At 53.2% G+C, this 20,889-nt stretch overlaps 1 protein-coding gene across 2 annotated transcripts; it reads right to left on the reverse strand.

Annotated features, from left to right (window-relative positions):
* Window positions 1–362: 362 nt before the first annotated feature.
* On the reverse strand, window positions 363–20,834 carry ASTL (astacin like metalloendopeptidase). Of its 2 annotated transcripts, none has more exons than XM_054476369.2 (9): window positions 19,718–20,834; window positions 15,052–15,177; window positions 12,975–13,036; window positions 11,597–11,690; window positions 11,015–11,132; window positions 10,132–10,313; window positions 7,650–7,731; window positions 7,412–7,566; window positions 363–1,812 (listed from the first exon to the last, which is right to left on the reverse strand). In XM_054476369.2, exons 1-9 carry the CDS (start codon window positions 19,773–19,775, stop codon window positions 1,391–1,393), a joined length of 1,299 nt encoding a protein of 432 aa, XP_054332344.1. In that variant the 5' UTR covers window positions 19,776–20,834; the 3' UTR covers window positions 363–1,390. The 2 variants fall into 2 exon arrangements, with proteins under 2 accessions (XP_054332344.1, XP_054332345.1); XM_054476370.1 differs by lacking the exon at window positions 19,718–20,834 and adding an exon at window positions 15,848–15,968.
* Between the last annotated feature and the right edge of the window lie 55 nt (window positions 20,835–20,889).

Raw genomic sequence — 20,889 nt, forward strand, 5'->3', positions numbered from 1 at the left:
GGAGGAACAGCACCTCCCTGCAGTCCTTCCCTTGTGCTAATGCCCGGGACTGGGCCACTGTTCAGTCTCAGGGGTCGTGACTCATGACTGAAACCCAAGGCCGACTGAAGGCAGAGGACACAGTGTTCCCTGAGCGCGTCCTCGTGTCCTCAGTGCGGCCCCAGCATGTGACCTTCTAGAAGGCTGGCAAACAGCGACCTCTCCCCAGAACTTGGGAACTCCAAGCTTCAGCCCTGCCCTGCTGCTTCCTGGCCAGGACCCCTGGAGTACTCGCTGAAGTCTTTGTCTTCCCTGGAAGGTGGGATAGCCACCTGGGGCTCCAGAGGGCAAGGGGAGTTAAAGGCACACAGGAGGCGGGAAGGTCAGCACAGCACACTCCACTTTATTTCCTCCCCCAACATGTAGGGCTCCTACCCGTTCTACCCCAAGCAGCACTTCCTTGCCCCTCTGAGAGGCCAGCAAAACAGTAGCCTTGGGGACTGAGGGGCCTCAGGCCCAGGCCCACTCACTGGCACCCTGGATGCTTTCTTCATGCCTGGGACAAACCTCATGGGGAAAGCCGGAGCTGGGGCAGAGGAGTGGGGCCTGCCTGGAGGAGGCCAGGCTGGGAGCTGGGGCAGAGGAGGAGGGGGGCTTGCCTGGAGGAGGACAGGCCAGGTAACCCCAGCCCTTTCTCCTTCCAAGGCTGTGCCTGGCTGAGCTCCAGGGAATAGCGGTCTGGGGTGGAGACGACTGAGTCCTCTGTTCAGGGGCCAGCTGAGGTTCCCATTGTACAATCTGGTGGGGCCCCACTTCTCTCTCTTCTCCCCGATGGTGGCCGCCCTTGACCTAGCACCTTCCTGCTCTGCAGGGGAGTGAGTTGGGCTCTCAAAGCCTCCTGGAGAGAAGGGCTGGAGGCTACGCCACTGCAGAACATTCCCCCACACTTGGGCATGTTGGGTGGGATGGGAGGCCGTTCCCAGGGTCCCAGCCACAGGGCTGCCCTGATGGAGAGGTAGGGACACCATTAGTCCATGCTGGGGGACAGGGCCTCAGGCACAGAAGGGATTCCAGGGTTCTGCGGGGCTGGAACCTACTTCTTCCCCACTCCTTCCAGGACCTGTCCCTGGAGAATGTCACCTCCCATTCCCAGCATCCTCCAGGGCTGGGGCAAAAGTCAAGAGCAGGCACAGCCAGGCCTGCTTCCCCTATGGCAGAGCTAGAAGAACCCCTGGCCCTAGGAGCCCTTAGGGGAACACAGTGAAGAGAGGGGAAGAGGCCTGGTCCTCTGAGATGGGGTGGTAGGTTGGGGCTGGAAGACAGTGGTGTGGCCCAGAGGAGCCAAGAGGTAGATGACCCAGCTCCACTGGGCAGAGGATACCCTCCCTACTTGGGGACAGAAGCCACAGGCTTAATCTTCGGACCTCCCCTTGAAATGATTTCCAGGTACACAGCCCCCTGGCAGAGCTGGGCTTCCCTGGACAGGGACTGACTGGATTCCTGCTTCTGAAGATGGGACTGTGGGCTCGGTGGGCACTCCGGCCAGCCAGGACTGCTCCTGAGCAACACCGGGGGCACCTACTCCAGGCCTTGACCTTGAGGAGGAAGCCAGGGTCTGAGGCTGCCTTGCCGAGGCCTCTGCACTGAGCTTTTTCAGGGCAGGGGACTCCCACCCACGTGGGCTCTCCCCAGGCCCTGCAGGAACGGGCTGGCCTCGCGCACTGGAGCCACTGGGGTCGGGGCTCCTGGATTCCGCCGACAGTGCCTCCAAAAGCTGCTGCAGGGATAGGGAGGCCGGAGTGGGGCTCCTACCAGTGCTGTGGGCATGGGACCCTGCAACAGGAAAGACAGGAGGTGGAGCCTCAGAACTGTAGGATGACTTGTGGCCCAGCTGTGCAGAGCCAGAGCTGGCTTTAGTGTTATTCACGGGGACAAAGAGCCCGGCTCACGGGAGTGGTGCCCACCCATGCCACCGCCTAGTGCCTCCAAGACCCGGATTCCCACACTACCAGAGACCAGGACAATAAAGCCATCCCATCTCTTCCCTGCCTGGCCCCTGAAGTCACCATCAAAATGTCAGGCCACTCAGGCTTCCACCACTGCCCCATTCACACCCGAGACTGCTGGGACAGTTAAGTCGCCTGACCTAGCACCAAAGCGCCCGCCTTCCGGACCCTTCACCCAGGCTGCTCTGCCCGCGGCCACACCCTACCACTCGCCCCGAACCCAAGACCTCCCTTAGAACCGTTCCTGCACTTAATGGCCACATCTAAACCCTGCACCACTGCCAGGAGGTAGGTTGGGGCTTCCTTGTTCTTCACTGTCATGCCAGACTATAACTGTACCCCACTTCTTTGTGGGCACTTTTCCTCATTCAAGCCCATGTTCTCTGGCTGGCCCCAGCCCCTCAGCACTGCCTCCCATCCCAGTTCCTCCTGCGCACGCAGCGGGGGCTTTACCAGGAGCCTCTTCCCTCAGCTGACCCTGACCAAATCCTTACTCCCACCCTTCAACTGGGGACTCTTCTACCAGGTCCTGTTAGCCTCACAGCCCACACCTCCCTCCGGACCTGGTCAGCACCAGGAGCTACCACCACTGCAGCCCGTTCCTGGGGGCCACCCTCCACAGTACCCCCTCCACCTGTGTACACTGAGGTAGCGCGGCTCTGCAGACACTCCCCAGACCCAGCATCATCCTACACCAGCCCTCCCCACTTCAGATCACTCCCACCTACATAGGCTCCACAGCCCCCATGGCAGTCATCCCCTCGGAGACAGCCTCAACCACCTTTCCCTGCTGTCACACCTGCCGCCAGACAGAGCTAGAGCACTGGCATCCCCCACCTCTACCAGGTGTCTCCTGCTCTCCAGTCAGCGGAGGCACATCTTCTCCTTTGTTTCCATCCCCTTCTCCCTACCTCTGGTGGCCTCACCTCTCCTTATGTAACAGAGTCCCCCGCATCCGTACATCAAGATCCTCCTGCAGACTTGGGTCTATTCCTGTCTTCTTCCTTCCCACTAAATCCAAGGAAATGCCTCAGCTCCCACCATGTGCAGCCTTTTTCCAAACATTCTGGGTGTCCTTTCTCCCGGCTGTATCCACCCCTCTCCTCCAGCAGGTCATGGTTCCAGCATCTGAAGGTACTCCCATGCTCACCATCTTGATAGACCCATCCCTTGACCACAGGCCTTTCCACCACCTCCCAATTCCCTAGTCATGGTAGTCAAACCTCTAGAAAAATTGCATACAAGGCCAAGCATGGTGGCTCACATCTGTAATCCCAGTACTTTGGGAGGCTGAGGCAGGCGGATCACTAGAGGTCGGGAGTTCAAGACCAGCCTGGCCAACATGGTAAAACCCTGTCTCTACTAAAAATACAAAACGTAGCCAGCATGGTGGTGCTCACCTCTAATCCTAGCTACTCAGGAGGCTGAGGCGCACAAGACTCCATCTCAACAAAAGAAATTACATACAAATTTCTCACTACATCTATTCTTTAGGGATTTTTTTTTTTTAGAAGATGTTTAGTACAGTAAAAAAGTGTAGGGGAAAGAATGGTGCTGGAACAACTGGCTAGTTATATGAAGAATGAAGTTGAACCCCTTCCTTACACCCTGTTCAAAGGTTCACTCCAAATGGGTCATATACCTAAATGTAAAACCTGAAACTAAGACTTACATGGAAACAGGAGCAAATCTCCATGACCTTGGGTTAGGCAAAGGCATCATAGACACCAAAAAGGAGTGACAAAATTGGTCAGTTGGACTTCCAAATTTAAGATGTTGGTGTTCAAAGGACATCATTAAAAAGTGGGAAAAACAAAAAACATAGGATGTGATGAAATATTTAAGGGCAACATCTGATGAGGGACATGTGTCTAGAATATATAAAGAACTCTTACAACTCAGAAGAGACAACCCAATTGAAGAAAAACAGACAGAGGATACGAACATTCTCCAAAGATGCAGATGACCAACAAGCACATTAAAAGATGTTCGTCATTAGTTATTAGGGAAATGCAACTCAGAACTACAATGAGATACTACTTCATACTCACTAGGATGGTTCTAACCAAAATGATAGATAACAAGTGTCAGCAAGGATGGGAGAAATCGGAACCCTCGTATACCGCTGGTGGGAATAAAAATGGTGCATCCACTTGAAAATATCTTAGGCGCGGGTGGCTCATGCCTGTAATTCCAGCACTTTGGGAGGCCGAGACGGGTAGATCACGAGGTCAGGAGTCCTAGACCAGCCTGACCAACATGGTGAAACCCCGTCTCTACTAAAAATACAAAAATTAGCTGGGCATGGTGGCACATACCTGTAGTCCCAGCTACTTGGGAGGCTGAGGCAGGAGAATTGCTTGAACCCTGGAGGTGGAGGTTGCAATGAGGCAAGATTGCATCATTGCACTCCAGCCTGGGCAACGGAGTGAGACTCCATCTCAAAAAAAAAAAAAATCTTTGCAGTTAAACACGGAGTTATCGTAGGACCTAGCAATTCCATTCCTAGCTGTATACTCAAAAGAACTGACATGTTGACACAAAATCTTGTACATAAATGTCCATAGTAGCTCTATTCATAATAGCTGCAAAGTAAAAACCCAAGTGTCCCTCAACTGGTGACTAAGTATGGCATATCTATCCAACGGAATGTTATTCAGCGATGTTATTGATACATGCTACAACATAGATGAACCTTGAAAACATTAAGAAGCCAGACACAAGAGGCTATGTGTTATGATTCCACTTATGGGAAATGTCTAGGTAAATCCAGAGGGGCAAAGTAAGTTAGTGATTACCTGGGGCTGGGGGCAGAAGCAGGTAGTGAGGGGAGGGAGAGGGCATTTGCATAGAAGATGACCTAGGAGTAGAATCTGGATCAGGGGTTATGTACACTTCAACCTTCCAGGATGTCAAATTGTTTTCCAAAGTGGTTGCAGCCACTCATATTCCTACCAGTAGGGTCTAGCATTTCCATTCATCACTCTATATCCTTACCAGTATTTGGTATTATTGGGCTTTAAAGTGTCTAGTTTAGTGGCTATAGAATGGTATTGTAGTCTTCATTTGCATTTCCTCAATTACTGAGGTTGAGCATCTTTAGTGTGTTTCCCATTTGGTCTCTGAGATGTCTGTTAAGTCTCTTCCCATTTTTCTGTTCGATTTTTTTTTTTTTTTTTTTTTTTTTGAGACAGAGTCTGGCTCTGTTACCCAGAGTGGAGTGCAGTGGCACAATCTTGGCTCACTGCAACCTCCGCCTCCCAGGTTCAAGTGATTCTCCTGCCTCAGCCTCCCTGAGTAGATGGGACCACAGGTGCACACCACTATCCCACTAATTTTTGTATTTTTTTAAGAGATGGGGTCTCACTATGTTGTCCAGGCTGGTCTTGAACTCCTAAGCTCAAGCGATCCACCCACCTCAGCCTCCCAAAGTGCTGTGATTACAAGCATGAGCCATCACACTCAGCTGGTTTGTTATTGTATTAATGTGTAGTTCTTTATGTATTTTGTATACAAATTATGTGTTGCAAAAAAATATATTGGGGCCAGGCACAGTGGCTCACATCTGTAATCCCAACAGTTTGGGAAGCTGAGGCAGGGGGATTACCTGAGGTCAGGAGCTGAAGACCAGCCTAGCCAACATGGTGAAACCCCATCTCTACTAAAAATACAAAATTAGCCGGGCGTGGTTGTATGTGACTGTAATCCCAGCTACAAGGGAGGCTGATGCAGGAGAATCACTTGAACCCGGGAGGCAGAAGTTACAGTGAGCCAAGATCGTGCCATTGCACTCCAGCCTGGGCAAAAAGAGTGAAACTGTCTCAAAAAAAAAAAAAAAAAAAAAAAAAAAAGTCTTCATTTGTAACCTGTATTTTCACTTTCTTTTTGGTGCCTTTGGACAAAGTTATAATTAATGTAGTTGAATTTATGAATCTTTCTAGTTTTACAATTAGTGCTGTATCTCATTTAAATGATCCTTCCCTATCCCAAGATCATGAAGAGATCTTACTATATATTTTTTTCCTAAACATGTTAAAGTTTTTATTACATGTGTCTTTCATGCATCCAGAGTTATTTGCACATGATATGAGTTAGGAATTTTTAAATAGATGCTAAATGGCTCTAAGACAACTAAGTAACTTAACTGTCCTTCCCTAGTGACCATCAATGGTCCTTCATCAAGGCTCTGCTTCTGAATGGAATCTGTTTCTAAATTTGATTCTGTTCCAGCGGGCAATTGTCTAGCCTTGCTCCAGTGCTATGCGTTTATGTAAAGACGTTTCATGAACTAGATGACTAACACCTGCTAGGGCAAGTCTTTTTAGTTTTTCCTTCAGGGATGTCTTGGCTATTATTGACCTTTCATGTTTTCATATAAAAACTTTATAATCACCCTGTCAATTGGGAGGCCAAGACAGGCATATCACTTGCAGTCAGGAGCTCGAGACCAGCCTGGCCAACATGGTGAAACCCTGTCTCCACTAAAAATACAGAAATTAGCTGGGTGTGGTAGCATGCACCTGTAAGCCCAGCTACTCAGGAGACTGAGGCACAAGAATTACTTGAACCTCAGAGGCAGAGACTGCAGTGAGCCGAGATTTTGCCACTGCACTCCAGCCTGGGTGACAGAGTAAGACTCCATCTTTAAAAAAAAAAAAAAAAGAAAGAAAATCACTCTGTCAAGATCAAAATTATTTTGAGTGGGAATTTATAGATTAATTTGGGAAGACTGAATTTTTATAACATTGCCTTCCTTTCAATAACAGATTTCTCTGTATTTAAGTTATTTAATGATTTTAATAAAGGTTCATTTTTATTCAAATGTTTGATACAGCTGTCAGATTTATTCCTTGGGACCTTTATGATTGCTATTATAAAGGTATGTTTACTAACAATTGTGTTTTCTAACTGGGTGTACAGAAATATGATTTTTATATTAACTGTATTTACCTTTTCTAATTCTTATTAGTTCTAATAACTTGTTTATAGATTGTTGCTTTCAATACAGGTAATCATCTATTATGAACGATTTTTTTGCTTCCTTTCCAGTCCTCGGACCTTTAGTTTCTTTGGCTCTACCTCAGTGCCCAGGACCTCCAGTGCCACACAATGTGGAGTAGGTGGGACAATGATGGGAAAACTTGTCTTGGTCCCAGTTTTAATGTTTTACCCTTAACTTTTGTTCTAGGTTTTTGGTAGATGTTTATTATCTAGGCTAAGCAAGTGAGCCCTATTCCTCTTTGGTTAGAGTTGAGTCATAGTGAGTGTTAACTTTCCTCAAGTGCTTGTTCTGCGTCGTTGTGGCAAGCCGTGATCTCACCCTGCTCCCCCTGCAACCTCATCTCCCTCCGTGTCACCCTCCCTGACACCATTAGAGCACAGGCGCCTTCTCCAGGTTCAGGTCACCTTCCTGTCACGCCACTCACCTCTCCCACGGGGCCTGGGGCCACTTGGGCTGCAGCCGTAGAGTTTGAGGACCCGGGTGATGTCCGAGGCACTCAGGTTCCATCGCTGGCCGATGTGGACACTGGGGGCCCAAAGTGGTGTGATGGTGGGCAGCCCACGCCGGCTGAAGGCGAGCCTGGAACCCAGCGGGAGACCCCTGAGTGCAGGTCACATGGGAGAGGCTGGGGGAAGCAGAGGGAGAAGAAGGCAGGCCCTCACCTCCCATAGTGCATCACAGAGGAGTAGTCATAGGGCGTCAGCATGTTGCTGCTCCGAGACTTGATGAAGTTGATTTCAAAGCCTAAAAATACAAAAACAATACAACTTACTGACATACAAAGAGGGCAGGCAAGAAAGGGCGGGCAATGGCTGGGAGAGTCTTCTGGGAGAGTCTTCGGGGAGCTCATAACTCACCCAAGCTGAGGGGCTGAGCCCGCAGCCACCATGCTGCTTCTGATACCAGTCCCACTCTCCCCAGCCCTGGGAGGATCCCTAACCTGTACTAGTTGAGGTAGAGGCACAGGGACCCCATGGCTGGCCAACCATCACCTCTTAGCAGTTCTCTCCACCCATCCTTCCTCCTTGCATATTCGCCCTGCACGGGGCTGGTCTCTGTATAACCCACAGCTGCCATGGGTCACACACTGCTCAGGGTCTCAGATGCCCCTCCCACCCCAGATGAAATGTCTATTCCTTGACTCAGCTTTAAAAAGCTGCCACGCTGTCATCTGCAGTGGTGACGTCCTAGTCCCCAGTCAGAGGCCCACCTGTTCTTCCTATGTCAGGCCACAACACTTCCCCAGATTTGGAGCCCATCTCCCCCTCGCTCAGGTCCCCCAGGCCTTCAGAGGGATTGCTCCCCAATCCTCCCAAACCCAGCCAGCCACGCATACACACCACCTCCATCACAGCAGCTACCTCTCCATGGAGCAACTCAGCGCTCCAGCACCTTCATACCCCCACCACCTGCCTAACATAGCCGCCTCTCGAGCTCTTATTTCTTTTTAAAAATTCATTAAACATATTTTTGAATAAGTAGTATATTCATTTGGTTCAAAAGTCAAATATTGAGATGTAGTAGAAGTCTATTCCATCCCCTGCTTCCTGAGTTCCCACCTCCCCGCCCCACAACAGTTAATTACTGTTATTCATGTGTCTGCCTTAGCAGTTTCTGTACATGTTAACCTAATGAGAACACATTAACCTAAATGAGAACAAATATGCCCTCATTTTTTCCACTGGAGAACCCGTGTTTTAGCCTGTTTTATCATTAGGAATAATTATTAGTGCTGTTTTCCAACTCCATTTCTGCTTTTACCTTTTGAAATTCCCTCCTGCTTTCATCTAACTTGGGTTGACATGCTCAATTTGTTCTGTTTACTGATACGTAAGTCTACACATTTTCTCTGAGCATTGCTTTAGCTGCGAACCACTGGTTTTTGTATAGTCTTTCATGATTTTTGTTTTAGAATTGCTGTACTTTAACTCCAGAGCTGAAAGAAAGTTTTGTTGTTTTTTTTCAATTTCTGAATAGGAGAAGCTTTTGGTTTTGATGTATCAGTTTCTACTTTATATCATGATCAGAATGTTTACATTGATCTACTTTCAGAGTTGTAGGTTTTCATGGCATTTCATGGTATATCATGAAATTATCAGGGTAAACTTTCACAACTGTTCCACGAGCATTGGGAAGGATCAGTCTGTTTTCAGGGTACAGAGTCACCTGTCACCCCCCTCACAACCTCCCCAGCCTAGTCTGATTCAATATCCATCCCTTCCCTTTGTGAGGTGCTACCCACATGCCCCAGTCACCCCTTTCTCTATGACTTGTGTTTGCTGACAGCCACTGAGAAAGTGGTGTTTGGGGCCTGGGAAGGTCCCTGGGCCCAGGCAGCTTCCCTGGCTGCCTCACCTGGCTAACATGACAGCACTGAAAGGTCTCGTGCTGGACACCCTCCACCTGCGGGAGGCCTTTCCGCTCCAACCCCTAAGCCAGACTCCCACCCAAACCTCCTCTGCCCCTCCCTCGTGGGGCTCTTCCTGCCTCCTGAACCAGACCATCAAGCCCACAATGGGAGAGACCCCACCATCACTAGGATCTGATCCCTGGCGCCACACAGCTGCTGCTGCCAGCACAGGAACCACAGCCCACCTGCCTCCAGCCTCCACTCTCCCATGGCCACAGTCTGCATTTCTTCTACCTGCTCACTGGTACCACTGGCACATGTCCCAGCCCCACAGCGCTGCCCTCAGCCCGTGGCCCAGCACTTGGCTTGTGCAGCCTGCTACCTTGGGGTTCCACTTTGGCTCAGCTCCCCAAGCGGGCACACAGCCCCAGCCCATGGTGGTGGTGTCTGGTACATGAGACCACTGCTAGAGTACACAACAAGCAGGTAACATGGGCACTGCCTGCCCCATCCCCAGGGAGAGGACAGTGTCAGGGATGAGAAGCGAGACAAAGCAGGTGGTGGCGCCCTAGCTCAGGCACAACTACAGGTGGGCGGAGGAAGGCCTGGGGCCCAGAGCAGCAGTTGGACCACCTCCAGGTCCCAGAGAGAAGCGAGACCCCCACCTTCCCCACAGGAAGCAGGCAGGTGATGGGGAGGATGGATAGCCTCACCCATGGGGACCAGGCGACTTGGACCCGAGCCCTGCTGTCCCCTCCCCGGCACCAGCCTGTTCTGCGTGTGGCCTGGCTCACCTGGGAGGATCTCGTTCCAGTTGACACGGATATAGCGGTCCCGGTCGGCCCGCGCGTGCTCATGCCAGAAGCCCAGCACATGCATGAGCTCATGAAGGACAATGCCCCGGCCCTTCTGGAGACAAGTGGGCGCCAGGGAGACCACCTGCATCCCTCCACTGCGCCCCACACTCGAGAAGCACCTGCAGGGTGATGAGGGCAAGCAGGGTGAGCGCCAGCCCAGATCCCTCCAGACATACAGACCTGGGCTCTCCCTCCCCACACAACACAAGATAGACAAACTCCCAACAGGAAGGCCCCACTCTGGGCACTAGTCTCAGGTTCACCGTTCTCCAAGCCCCTTTACTGCCTGGACTTCTGTGAAATGGCCATACCGGCCCCCATCACCAGCCTGGGCTACAGGGAGGCGGCAGAAACTGGTATATGAACGCAGAGGACAGAAGCAGCTCACTAAGTGAGCACACCCTCCTGGTCAGCCCTGAGCCAAGGCTTTCACACACATTGCCTCAGGCCCCTGACAAGCTAGGAAGCAGGTATCGCCACCACTCGCACCCCAGAGGGGACAGAAGAGGCTCAGAAGTTAGGGGACTTGCCAGGACTCAGTGACTCACACACTGTCTGCCCCGCAAACCTCCCCTCTTTACCACCCCATGGAGTCCCCCGGGAGAGGAGGGCTTTGTAAATGGAGGGTCTAGCACCGTTCCCATCCCTTTCCCACCTTCCGCCCTGGAGGTTCAGCTCACACTGGGCAGACCCCTCAGGGTGGGCAGGGGGACTGAGCCCTGGAGGATGGGCCCAGAAATACATTTTAGATAATGGACAAGTTAATTCCGGGCTGAACGCAGAAGTGAGCTGAGATACGCGTCCTGGCCCCGGCACTTACCCATACATGGGGATGATGGAAATGAAGTCTCTCTGGCCCTGGTAGGCGACAAACCTGATGCACGTGGAACGTTCAAACTCCGCAAGAGCCTCCAGGATGACCTGGCGGTTGGGCTCATCTGGAAGACACCACCTGGCTGAGCCCCCAGAGCCCTGGTGGTCTTTGAGCTCTACATGAGGGTCTGGGAACAGAGCTCTGAACTCACTCTCCCAAAATAGCATCAAGAAAAGGCAGCCTAGTGGTGCCAGGAAGAAGCTGGGTCCCAGACAGACCCTGGCTGTGTGGCCTTGGGTAGGTCACTGTCCTCTGCACCACATGGGGAACCAGATCCCCATCTCAAGGGGAACCAGATCCCCCTAGACATACCTTCCCATCAGTTCTCCCAGGATTTTAACGGCTCCCTACTCAGGAGACCTTCAGGAACAGAAGGGCTTCTGTGGACAGGTTCTTTGGGTGGGGAGGTGGAGGGGATGTGGTGGTGGAAGAGGAAAAGGGAAGAGAGGAACACCTCTGCCACATTAGGAAGAAGGGGCTGAGGCAGGGAGGGAGCCCGCCATGCTCACTCACCGTACTTGCACTCACCGTACTTGCTGGAGAGCAGGAAGGGGACCTCCACGACACCACCACCACCCGTGGGCCACTTGTTGCTGGTTGCTGACAGCAGTCGGAAGGGACTCTGAGGAGAGAGCAGCAGTTCAACCCCTGGGGACAGAGGCCACCCAAGCTTTGTGCCCCAAGGGTACCACACCCCAGGGCACCAGAACCCCAAAGATGTGGGAGTCAGGATCTGTGTGCATGGGAATGGGGGACCATTAGAGATGGGACAGAGCTGTGGAAGGCAAGGGGCCAGCTATGTGAACCTTGATGCACAAGGGGGTCCCTTGGCCTATGATGAAAGAATTTCAGTCTCAAGCAAACAAGAGATTAGTCCCTGAGGATGTTGGCTAGGAGGCCCAGCACCCCAGGGTGCCCTGGATCAGAAGGGCTTGGGCCACCCCAGCATGTGGGCAGTGCCCTTTCCAGAGGGGAACAGCCACCAGGCTTCCCTGAACGTGGGACGATCATGGGAACAGAGCCTATATGGAGTGAAAGCGAGGCAGCACCCTGGCCTCGGCCACTCACTTCTGCTCTCCAGCAACCAGAGCCCTTCGGCGCCCAGGCTCCACAGCACCCCAGCGTGCCTGTGCCATCAGCTGGAGGCATTTGATTCTGCTCCGGGTGGTCGCACACCACCTCCTCGAGCACTCACTGCATAACCCGGAGGGTCTGCCCTGCCCCCGGAGTTCCCGGGCAGCCTTGGGCCAGCCTCTGGCTCTCCTGCCCAGCCAGAGGCTATGCCATCAGTGGCAGCCTCCAACAGGACAGTCTTGCCTTCCCCTGGGTCACTGTCCTATTCAGGAGCCTTCTGCCATTCGCAGTTGCCTAAAACACATCGCTGCTGTCCTGGGCACAGTGTTCCCTTTTCTGCTAGCAAGGCACCCCAATCCCCAGCAACCTTCTCCCTTCAGATGCAGCCCCTCGACCACAGCCAAGATGGTCAGGCTCAACATCACTCCTTGTTCCACCATCCCTAGGTCGCCACTGCCACCAGGCCCTTTATCCGCCACTGGCCACTCTGCCACCCCTTGCTCATCTCTTCCTTTATCTGAGCACCACCTGAGTGCTGAGCACCTCCCCTGGGCAGGGTACCAAGCTAGGTCAAGTGTTCAAACCTCCTCCTTCAGGAAGCCCTCTCAGGCTGTCTTTGCCAGCACTTCGGATACCAGCCTTTCTTAGCATTCAGGCTGGCTTATTCCTATTTCCTAACAGAACAGTCGCTCTGACCTTGACAAAAAGAGGCATCTACCAAGCTATGTATGTCCCTCACACATCAGGCCCCGTGACATCCAGGGTGGACTCAGAGGGCCTGTCACCAGCTGTGGGCTTATCCGCACCCACACACGTCAGTGTGTGCACTCACCGGCCGGACGATGTCCCCCTCAATGAGGAAGCTGCTCTCTGGGGTTTCTTCCGGGATGAGCCCTGGGAAAGGAGGAAGGACGTGTTGGCCCATGTCCCCCAGAACACTGACTCGTGGGACAGGCCAAGCAAGTCCCTACTTAAGTCTATTCTTATATCTTTCCTAGTGGATTGTTACTTTTATAAGTTCTTAAATGGCCTGATAAAAGTATAGGTCATCGGCTCTCCGAGCCTGGGTGTTTAGTTAAGTCATTAGTCGATGTTTGAGAATGTCAGCCACCCTGTGCGGACTGTCTGCAGGTGTGAGGGGGCTGGGGGACAAAGACAAAGGAGTCTGAGGCTTGGGGTCTGTCCCTCTCCTGACTGTGGAGCTAGAGGTTCCCTGAGCACTGAGCCTGCGTGGCCTCAGGGAAGTCACACAGTCCCTGAGCGTGCGAGGCTTCTCGGCTGGACTGCATCCTTCCCCTGCTCAAACACAGCCCATGACCCACACAATCCAGTCCCAAGCCCGGGTCCCTGCTGTCAGGAAGCAGCGGCTTCTTCCAGCCTGAGCCACACTCCTCAGAACAAGCCCCGGGGTCTCCTGCCCACCTCATCCCCCATCTATTCCCCACCCATCTGTTATATTCAGGCCCCTTGAGGTGGCAATTCTGTTCTACACATTTGTTCCACCATCAGAGGCAGGCAAATACCGGCTCTCGCAAACCCCTCTCCACTGACTTGCACCACCTTGAGGCAGGGGCCAGACTCCTGTCCCTTAGAAGTCACAGTGGGCCACCTCAGGCAGACAAGGGAGTAGCCCCCAGGCATCTCTGGCTGAGGCAGCTCCTTTTGGCCGAGGGCCAGTCTTAGGAGGCAGAGACAGCTGTGCAGCATTAGCCATATTCACAGTGGCTGGAGATGGGCAGGTGCTTCCCAGGAAAGCACTGGGTGAGGCACGGACAGCCCTTATGAGACAGCCTCACTGTAGGTGATAGGATAGTTGTTGGGGTCACCAGCATTTGGGAGTTTTCTCCATTGGTTCTGGTTACCTGCAGACCACTCACGGTGACCCAGGGGTGGGATGGTGCCTGGGGCTCAAGGCTCAGCTGGTGCTGGGCCCCCAAGTCAGCTCACGGAGGAAGAAGAGGGCAGATCACACAGTGGCTACCACATCTGGTAGGATCTCACCCACCCTTAGGGCAAGGTTGCCCCCTGTTCAGCCCTCATTGCTTCAACCCTGAGTGCTTCAGCCCTCATTGCACCAACATCTGAACTCCAGTCTCCATTTCGACTAGCTTTGTTCAGGCTATCTATACACCCTCATTCCTCAGCTGACATCCCCAGACAGCAAGACTCTGAGCCTCAGACTTTGTGTGTGTGAGATGCTCTGTCGCCCAGGCTGGAGTGCAGTGGCACGATCTCAGCTCACTGCAAGCTCTGCCTCCCAGGTTCATGCCATTCTCCTGCCTCAGCCTCCTGAGTAGCTGGGACTACAGGCGCCCACCACCACGCCCGGCTAATTTTTGTATTTTTGGTAGAAACGGAGTTTCACTGTGTTAGCCAGGATGGTCTCGATCTCCTGACCTCATGATCTGCCCACCTCGACCTCCCAAAGTGCTGGGATTACAGGCGAGAGCCACCGCGCCCCGCTGAGCCTCAGACTTCTTAATCACACCTGCAGACAGTCCTGCACCTCAAACGTCGACTAACCGCTTAGCTCCACACCCAGGCTCAGAAAGTCAACGAACTATACTTTTATCAGGCCATTCAAGAGCTTAGTTTTTCTTATAAAAGTAATAATCCACTAAGAAAGATACAAAAAGAAAAAGTAGACTTAAGCAATTGCCCATAGAATTTCCACCCATTCACACCTGTAGTCCCAGCTGCTCGGGAGGCAGAGGCAAGAAGATCACTTAAGGCCAGGAGTTCAAGACCAGCCTGGGCAACATAGCAACACCATCTCTTAAAAACCACTTAGAGCCCAGAGTAAGCTGGTCCATTTCCTCCCAGGCTCTGCATTTCTGAGTGTTCAGTGTGGTTTTCATACTACATAATGTCGTGCCCCTCCAGGCCATGAGAAGATGTAGTGCCCTCACCTTGGTTAATTGCAGGAATGTCCTTGTCCCCAGAGGCCTGGGTTCCCTCAGGGGTGAGGCCATCTGGGAAGCTGGTACCACAGGCTCCTGGGCAGCTGGAGGCCAGGGGCGCTCCTAGGATCACACCTGGCCAGACAGACAAGGGCATACACAGGTGCCTGGAGCACCCACCGGTGAGACCAGACAGCAGGACATGGGGTGGGTGTGGGGGATCAGACTGTAAGACTCAGTCCCTAGGAAGAGTAGGCTCCAGCACAAAGCCAAGGAGCCTTCCCAACCTCCCTGCTCAACCCCAGCTGGTGCCAAGGTCTAGATGACCTCAGGGAAGGAGCTCCCTTAGGGGGACCAAAAGGGCACATGCCCCACCTATGAGGTAGAGGAGGCGCAGGAAGGAAGGAGGCAGGACAGACCTCAGGATGCCCGTGACGGGCAGGGCCAGCCTCAGACCCCACTCTATGACTCTCTCAGCCCAGGCTCTTGGACAATGGACTCAGTCTGGATGACTCCCTGCCTGACCAGGCTGGAGTGGGGACTTACAGCCTACCCCCACCCCAAGACAAGTAGGCCTGGGGCACAACACCTATCTTCTGCCAGGCAGGCCTTCTGCTTCCAGGGCCTTCAGGAGGCCTCCCCTTGGCCCCCAGGAGTTGACTTCTAGAATAACCCTGGAGAGCTCTGTGCTCTGAGCCACTGAGCTCAGCTACAATCCCTGCAGGCTCCAGCCACAACCTTCTGGCCTCTCCCCAGCTTTCTCCAGGCCGGAGCCAGCAGCAGGAGGGACAGACAGCCAGCTTACCTGGCAAGGAGAGCAGACCCAGCACCCAAGGCCAGAGACCCCCTACACCCTCCATGGTAGAGCCCTGCTGCCCCTTCAGCAAACAAGACTAAGCCCCAGCAAGACACAGTAACCTAATTGCAGAACCAACACCACCATCCCCTCTTAAATAGCAGCTGCTCCACCTCCCACCTTGCTCCCCTCAACCGCCTCCACCTGCAGCCCCGCCCCAACCACCTCCACCTGCAGCCCCGCCCCAACCAGCTCCACCTGCAGCCCCGCCCCAACCAGCTCCACCTGCAGCCCGCCCCAACCAGCTCTACCTGCAGCCCGCCCCAACCAGCTCTACCTGCAGCCCCGCCCCAACCACCTCCACCTGCAGCCCCGCCCCAACCAGCTCCACCTGCAGCCCGCCCCAACCAGCTCTACCTGCAGCCCGCCCCAACCAGCTCTACCTGCAGCCCGCCCCAACCAGCTCTACCTGCAGCCCCGCCCCAACCACCTCCACCTGCAGCCCCGCCCCAACCAGCTCTACCTGCAGCCCGCCCCAACCAGCTCTACCTGCAGCCCCGCCCCAACCAGCTCCACCTGCAGCCCCGCCCCAACCACCTCCACCTGCAGCCCCGCCCCAACCAGCTCTACCGGCAGCCCCACTCAAACCAGGTCTACTGGCAGCCCCTCCGATGCCTGCTTGTGGTTGCCACCCCAGCCCAGTCCCCTTCCTGGCTGTAGTGGGTGAAAGACAGGAGGGGCCCACTTGGGAGTGTGGCTCCGCTGAGGTTCCTTCCTGCCACCAGGGGGCAGAGAAACATCGCAGAAAGTTGCTCCAGGCCCAGCTGAGGCCCCAGCCCAGGTATAGACCTATTCCTCCAGCGAGGGAGACCCCCTTTCCTACCCCGGCCTGTGCTTAGACATGGGGAAAGCTGCCTGAGACCCTGGGGCGCCCTCCGTGTATCTCCGGAAGGAGGAAAAGGTCACTGCACTTTCACAAGCTTTTTAGTACACATATAGAAAATTTCACTATCACAAGCACAGGGCTCCAGGAAATTTCACAAACTGAACAGTGTGCAGCACCCTAGAAAGCCTACCATGTGGAAAAGGTGGAACCCCCAGATGCCCAGAGCCTCGCAGGGAGTCCACCCTCCTAATCCCACAGCAGCTGGCATGATCAGTCAGTATTTAATCCCATTTCACAGATTTGGAAATTTAAACTCCCTACCTATATCACCCCTCCTCCATACCCCTGAGCCGCAGAGCCAGGTCACTCAGGGCCCCACCTGGATTGAAGTCCCAGAGGAGGAGCATGTCAGTGTTGGGCAGCATTTGGGGACACCCCCACAGTCACCTGCACCCAGTGAAGGGAAGCGACAGAGCCAAGAAGAATAGCTATTTTCCACAAGGACCTTTCAGCATTCCCGCTGTGCCTGGAATCCAGAGCTTCTCCAAAGATAGGAATCAGAATCACAGGGAGACCGTGATGGAGGCAGATGCCCTGCTGCCAGGGCAGGGTATTGACAGATGTCAGGATACACACATGAGTATGCTAGTTAGCTTGTTGTAGTCATCATTTCACAAGGTATGCATATGTCAAAACATCACGTTGTACACTTAAACATATACTACTTTTATTTGTCAATTATGCCTCAGTAAACCTAGAAAAAATAAGTAAAATAAAGAATAGGACCCATCAAAAAACAAATGCACGAGGCTGACCACTTAAGATGAGTGTTCAGGCAGGTGCAGTGGCTCACGCCTATAATCCCAGCACTTAGGGAGGCCGAGGCAGGTGGATCATGAGGTCAGGAATTCAAGACCAGACTGGCCAACATGGTGAAACCCCATCTCTACTAAAAAATTACAAAAATTAGCTGGGCACAGTGGCGGGCACCTGTAATCCCAGCTACTTGGGAGGCTGAGGCAGGTGAATCGCTTGAACCCAGAGGTGGAGTTTGCAGTGAGCCGAAATCGCGCCACTGCCCTCTAGCCCGGGGGACAGAGTGAGACTCCATCTCAAAAAAAAAGATGAATGTTCAGTAAAAAAATTAAAGTAGGCCGGGTGCGGTGGCTCATGCCTGTAATCCCAGCATTTTGGGAGGCCAAGGCAGGCAGATCACTTGAGGTCAGGAGTTCGAGACCAGCCTGGCCAACACGATGAAACCCCATCTCTACTAAAAATACAAAAATTAGCCGGAAATCCCTTGAACTCGGGAGGCAGAGGTTGCAGTGAGCCGAGATTGTGCCACTGCACTCCAGCCTGGGCAACAGAGTGAGACTCTGACACAAAAAACAAAAGAATTAAAATAATGATAAGAAATAATCACCCTGCTTGTGGAGAGAAACAGAGTCTTTATTAGGACAAGCAGTTAGTCTGAGGATATTTTGCTGAGTGAAACAAGCCAGTCACAAAAAGACAAATCCTGCATGCTTCTACCTCCAAGAGGTGTCTAGAGTAGCCCAGTGCACAGGGTCGGAAAGTGGAACAGAGCTTACCAGGGGCTGGGGACTGGGGAGGGGAGTTATCATTTAATAGGTATAGGATTTCAGGTTGGCAAGATGAAAAAGCTCTGGATATCTGTGCACAACGATGTGAATACACTTTACTAAACACTTGATAATGGTAAAGATGACCAATTTTATGTTGCGTTTTTTACCACAATTAAAAGTTTAAAAATTTAATAAATAGGAAAGAAGGAAAGGAGGGAAAGAGAGAGAAAGAGAAGGGCAGTTTGCTAGATGACAAGCTATAAAAAGCACGGGGAAGGGAGGAGAGGGGAGTGGGGCTGGGTAGGGTGGGATGGGTTAGGGCCGAGGGTGGGGTGGGCAGAGGCCTCAGCCACCAGTGCGGCTGTGTGTGAGATGAGGCTGTGTGGTGTGAAGTCCCCTATGACTTAGAGCCCCAGATGTCCCCCGCCCACCCAAGCTGGGCATGGCGGTACAAGTGGGTCCCAACAGATGCCCACTCAGCTCCTAAGGAAGGCAGAATAGCAATCCCGGCTCTGCCCAGTTCACACTGGAGTGGCTCACCTCACCCCTCAGACAGCAGCGGGAACAAGGAGCACCCTTCATTCGGCCTCACAGAGTGAGCGCCCACCTGTGCCGGGCTCCAGGCACAAGGCTGAGCAGACCCCAGACCTAGCCGTCATGAGTGTCCATCCTGGTCCAGATGCACACCTCGCACCTGCACACCAGCACATCAGATCAACCTCATTCCTAGGGCCATAGTTAGCTAACATTTTCTGAGCGCCTACTATGGGCGGGCACTACATGGATTGACTTGTGTAAGTCTACATCCTCAGAGGTGGGGGCTAACAATGAAACTCCATTTTACAGACAAGAAAACTGTATACAGCAAGATGAAGCAAAACCAGCCCCCGGACTGTCAAACTATGCTGCCCCCTGCCCCACAAGTACACCCTCCCAGATATTCAGAATGCCATTAAGACAGCAGTTCCCAACATTTGTGGCACCAGGGACCGGTTTTTGTTTGTTCCTCTGTTTGAGATGGAGTTTCACTCTTGACGCCCAGGCTTGAGTGCAATGGCGCGATCTTGGCTCACTGCAACCTCCACCTCCCAGGTTCAAACAATTCTCCTGCCTCAGACTCCCAAGCAGCTGGGATTACAGGTGTCTGCCACCATGCCTGGCTAATTTTTGTATTTTTAGTAGAGGTGGGGTTTCACCATGTTGGCCAGGCTGGTCTCAAACTCCTGACCTCAGTTGATCCACCCATCTCAGCCTCCCAAAGTGCTGGGATTACAGGCATAAGCCACCGCGCCTGGCCCAGGATGGTGAGGGGGATGGTCTCTAGGTGATTCAAGTGCATTACATTTATTGCGCACTTGATTTCTATCATTACATTGTAATCTACAATGAAATAATTATACAACTCACCATAATGTAGAATCAGTGGGAGCCCAGAGCTTGTTTTCCTGCGACTAGACGGTCCCATCTGGGAGTGATGGGAGACAGTGACAGATCATCAGGCATTAGTTAGAGTTTCATAAGGAGCATACATCCTATATCCCTCCAATGCAGTTCACAACAGGGTTCGAGCTCCTATGAGAATCTAATGCCATCGCTGATCTGATAGGAGGCAGAGCTCAGGCAGTAATGCTAGCAATGGGGTGCAGCTGTAATACTGATGAAGCTGCTCACCTCCTGCTGTGCAGCCCAGTTCCTAACAGACCACGGACAGATCCATAGAGGTAGCACTGTGCAGAGGCAACCCTTGGCTGGATGACACTCCGAATGGCTGAGTGTCCCAGTGAGCCTGAAGCAGGACTGGCTCCCGCACAACCATTTCCAAAGGAATCAGCACCCCTGCTCACGGGCAGATCACAGCACCCCCTCCCGGCAGCCTCAGCAGGTACCCCTTGGCTTCTGGCGTGGGTGGGGCCCTGGTCTCAGGTCTCCACTGAACCTTAGTCCTATGCTGGGCCCATAACTGGAAGCTCGACCAAGATGTGCTAGTTGGGTGGGTGTGCAGAGCAATGAATTCCATCTCTGGTGACAGGTCCTCCGCACCAGACATGGGGCCACATGCCTTTGGGGGACATGAAGGAGCTCTGGAACAGGGGGCACTGTAAGCCCCAGCCCTGGGATGTGGGAGAAGAGTAGGGAGGCCGTGTGGGCCTGCTGTGAGGAAGTAGAGACCCACACAGCCTAGGAAGTACTTCTTGTGTGGGCATGCACACACGCTCCCACAGGAACACCATGCGCAACATGCAGGTGTGCACGGGCCAAGACCACCCACCCCCACAGGACCACACCCTCAGGCACACACTCACATCCTTCCACGTTCTGAAAAGGAAGCGGGGTCTGATCGGGGCAGCACTGGGTCCGGCTCTGAGTCACGGACGGGACCCAGCCTCCCAGAAACAACCCTGTTCAGCTCTGGAGCGAGGTCCCTGTCTGGGAAAAGACGCCAGCCCAGGGAGAACTGGGGCCAAGAGAGCAGCCTTTGTGGGGAGGGTCAGACCTGCCCCTTCCGGCCGCTGGCCCCTCTGCCCGTTCACTTCCCAAACCCCGAGGGCACAAGGAAACGTGAGGTTCAAGCAGGCTCC

The sequence above is a fragment of the Pongo pygmaeus genome, chromosome 12 (assembly GCF_028885625.2).
Source record: "Pongo pygmaeus isolate AG05252 chromosome 12, NHGRI_mPonPyg2-v2.0_pri, whole genome shotgun sequence".
Classification (NCBI taxonomy): Eukaryota; Metazoa; Chordata; class Mammalia; order Primates; family Hominidae; genus Pongo; species Pongo pygmaeus.